The 3,825-nt window shown below is 50.1% G+C and overlaps 1 protein-coding gene across 1 annotated transcript in view; it reads right to left on the bottom strand.

Moving 5' to 3' along the window:
- Positions 1 to 3,415, bottom strand: part of LOC119578133 (ADP-ribosylation factor-like protein 4C) — a 3,615-nt gene extending 200 nt beyond the window's left edge. Inside the window, exon 1 of the mRNA XM_037925869.1 lies at positions 1 to 3,415. This exon is cut by the window's left edge and continues 200 nt beyond it. Within this exon, the coding sequence (XP_037781797.1) occupies positions 2,419 to 3,036 (618 nt within the window). The 5' untranslated portion in view covers positions 3,037 to 3,415 and the 3' untranslated portion in view covers positions 1 to 2,418.
- Positions 3,416 to 3,825: the final 410 nt, after the last annotated feature.

Genomic DNA, 3,825 nt, shown 5'->3' with positions numbered 1-3,825 from the left:
TTTGGGCGTGGGTGAGGGCGTGGGAGTGGGTGGGAGGGAGGGAGGGAGGCGTCGAGAGAGAGAGAGGGGGAGGGAGGGACTCACGAAAGAACGAGAGTCGTAGTGCGTGAGAGTAGAGCATTTTAACAAAGGATAATTGATTACATGTAAACCTCAAATACAAATACAAATACAAATAATAATAATAATAATAATAATAGTAAATAATAATAATAACACAACTACTTCAAAATACAGTTAAAAATGTAGGACCCAGTAATACTGTCAATACCATTCTATTTACCGGCATATCAAATAAGGTAAATTTACAAAATGGTTTATGGTATAGCAAATACATGATACATCAAAACATTTCCTTTCGGTTTACAAATAAAAGCAACACACATGTAGCAATTAGAAAAAAAGTTCAACAACTCTCTATGCATACATTTATAACAAGCTTTATATTCCAGTAATGTTTATCAGAATTCGAAAAGCCACCGTGACAGCTGGAGAACAGTAATCTATATTTCTGTGTTTCTTTATCATTAAGAATCAATATAAAAGAGATAAAGCTGAGTGATAAACTCTCGTCATGTCACGGAAAGCTATCATTTGAGAAACAGAGTTCGTTAAAGCGTATACCCGAAAAATTAAAAAGGTGATTTGGATATGTATCATATTCCCTGTCAACTTTGTGAAGATCCGTTCATATGCAGACCGACAGATACAGAGAGAGATAGAGAGATAAGGAGAGTGAGAGAGAGAAAGAGGAAAAGGAAACGAAAGAGCAAGAGGAATAGAGGAAAGAGAGAGAGAGATCCAACGAAGTTCTCGCTTCCGCGCCTCTCGGGGGCAGCACCGTGATCCCCCTTCGCCCGCCCGCCATCCGTCGCCAGAGCAGGACCGTCGGCGCGAAGAACCTGCTCCTCCGTCATAAAGTTTCGGCCCTACAATTAGCGGACCGCAGGTGGGAGCGTCTGGGAGGTGATGTACAGCTGGTGTGTCCTCAAACGACGATTCTGCTCGCGTAGCTCCGTGCTAGCACCGATTCTTGGGATTTTGAACAAGGCACGCTGAGTTGTGGTAGTACGGCTGATAAATCGATGAACCCGAGAAGTGGTTACTCGTGGCCTTATTTCGTCGGAGAGGCTCTGACAGAGGCTCCTTACGACTTTATTGATGCGTGTACTGTAGACTTCATACGTTGCGTGTTCTAAGAGCATACTTCACAAAATGGTTTGATATCGTAACAAACCAAGTCAGTTTATTTCATAAAGTAATATAGTATTGTTCTTGTAGTAGAAGACAGTCCAAAGATCATATTATCGCGGCCCGTATTATCAGGAGCAGTCTGTCCTCGTAGTTACAAATGACTACTTATCCCACAGTTGCAAGTAGCCCCAGGCTGTAAACCTTGCCAGGCTATACGCACAGAGTCTGCTTGTGGTGTAGGTACGACTAGGTTAAAAATACTTAATAAAGGCGTTTTCATTAAGTACAGGTTGTTCTGTTACTGTGCGAGCGAAGCAACTGCATTTCAATATAAGGTACCTTAGGGGAAAAAATATATTACGAGCCACAAATGTTCTTCATTCATGCACGGAGGCAGGCGGTGTGGGACCTCGGGGAAGAACAATGTCCTAAAGCGGATATAACAGCATGAACCTGTCACTCAAGCTCTGCACAGAGCGCCTCAGAAACCGCCATGCATGGGCGCCGCGGTACTCGCCCACAGTACCTTTCCCACGATTACCACGGAGCCACGGGTTGCACAACAGCTGCTCTACGGTGGTTAACCTTGAGCCGTTAGTGCTTCTGGCGCGATGTTAAGAAATCTCATCTTTTAACAGAGATGGTCCCGCTTGGCATCTCTGCCAGGAGACATCTCCTCTAGTGCGAAACTCGAGATAACGGAGGCGAGAGTACCAGGAGGGAGCCCTGGGGAACGCCAGAGCCCCGGAGGGGAGCGGCCTTGGTACTGCCATCATCCCTGAGTGTTGATGACCTACTGATGGTGTGGTTTGCGCGCTGCTGTCCCGCCGGAATCGCTGGGGAATGATAAAGTCACTGCTGCTGAGCTCTAGTTGTCCTATTTTGCTTGCTGGGGACCTGGCTATCAGGAGCGGGACAGGATGCAAGTCAGCAGATCCTTTGCACTGCAGGACTACCGTGGTTTCATCGATGCATTCACCATGACGCCACTAGCATTCTGGCAGGAAGTTGCAATATGCAAGATCATGTGATCTTTTGCCCATGAGAAGCAGCCACAGGGTCAGGCCGCCACACTGAGATACGTTGTATCGTGATCTCACTTTCCTGCGTTGCCCTCGGCTGCCTGCGCCTGCTGGGCGTCCTGACCCGTGCGGCCGTCGGCGAAAGACCTTCCCTTGCTGTCCTGGGCGAGGGTCCCCGACCTGCGCACAGACCGCCTCGAGTCTACCGCGGTCTGCTCTGCCGGGACTTGAGGACGAGCTGATGCAGGGTGGCCATGGCCTCGTCCAAGCCTTCGCCGGTGACCGCGCAGGCCGGCGCCACCGCCCACGGCTGCGAGTCGGGCAGCTCGGGCAGCCCCATCGCTTTGGCCAGGTGCTGCGGCTCCCGCGCCCCCGGCAGGTCCTGCTTGTTGGCAAGCACCAGCAGCGGCGGGCGAGGCCGGTTCAGCGCCACGCACTGCGCCGTCTGCTGCTTTGTGAGGCGCTGCAGCTCCACCCGCGTCTCCTCCAGCCGCTCCTCGCTGGTGCTGGAGTCCACCACGAAGATGAGGGCATCGGTGGCCCGAGTGTACGAGCGCCACAGCGGGCGCACTCGCTCCGCGCCGCCCACGTCCCAGATGAGCCAGTTGGCGCCGCCCGCCCGTACCTTCTCCGTGTTGAAGCCCACGGTGGGCACGGCATTCACGTACTGTCCGTAGCGCAGTCGGAACAGCGCCGTGGTCTTGCCTGACGAGTCGAGGCCTACCAGCACCACGTGCGCCGGGGGCCGCACCAGCGCCGCCGCCTCCCACAGCAGGTACTGGGCCGCCTCCACCAGCCCCGCCCACAGGCAGGAACACATCTTCACACCCGCGCCATAACAGGGACACGACACGCGCTGTTCATGACCAGGGGCTGCTGCTGCGTCGGGGATCAGGTCATGACGGCCGCGTCATGAGACCGAAGCTCTGTCGAGGCTCACGTTCCATTTAATGCACCTTCACTGACTCATCACCGACCCCACGTCAATAATATTCACGATAGCTCTTGTAAAATAACGTGGTCGCAACTATTCACAAGAATATCAAATTTGTTTCTATCAAAATGCACCGATAAGCCACTCAACTTAATCACGTAAACACATTTTCTGTTATCTATATTACTGTGGTAACAATTACATGGCTCTGTAACAAGTAACTGGGCCGGAGGAGGCTGCTGCTAGAGTTCCTCTCTCGATAACGTTCAGCGGCCGACTAAATCGCGCTCGGGTTCTGTTCAAAGGAAAACGGAAACAGGTGATTCCACATACCTCCATCGTACTCAATTCTTTCTGTGCTTTTCCTTACTCGGAGGAATAAATGGTTATATATATTTTCAATAAGCTGAATATATTTAGAGAGAACATATTACTTTTATAGGAAATAAGTAGAGCTGATACTGTCAAGAAAACGTTTAGATCTCAACGAGAGAAATTTCTCACTGGCAACCGGACGGGGTTGAAGTATACGGGCAGAAATCATCGAGTTTCCAAGGTATATACGCTATTATAAGACGTCTTGTCATTATTGATAGACTCCCATCGTTGATAAAAAGACTGATCACCAACCACTGTCGTAACCGATGAAGAAATTCACGAATTTTCAGTATATAT

The sequence above is a fragment of the Penaeus monodon genome, chromosome 10, assembly GCF_015228065.2.
Source record: "Penaeus monodon isolate SGIC_2016 chromosome 10, NSTDA_Pmon_1, whole genome shotgun sequence".
Classification (NCBI taxonomy): domain Eukaryota; kingdom Metazoa; phylum Arthropoda; class Malacostraca; order Decapoda; family Penaeidae; genus Penaeus; species Penaeus monodon.
Note: the sequence above shows the minus strand (reverse complement) of the source record. Positions and strands in the feature narration are given on the sequence as shown.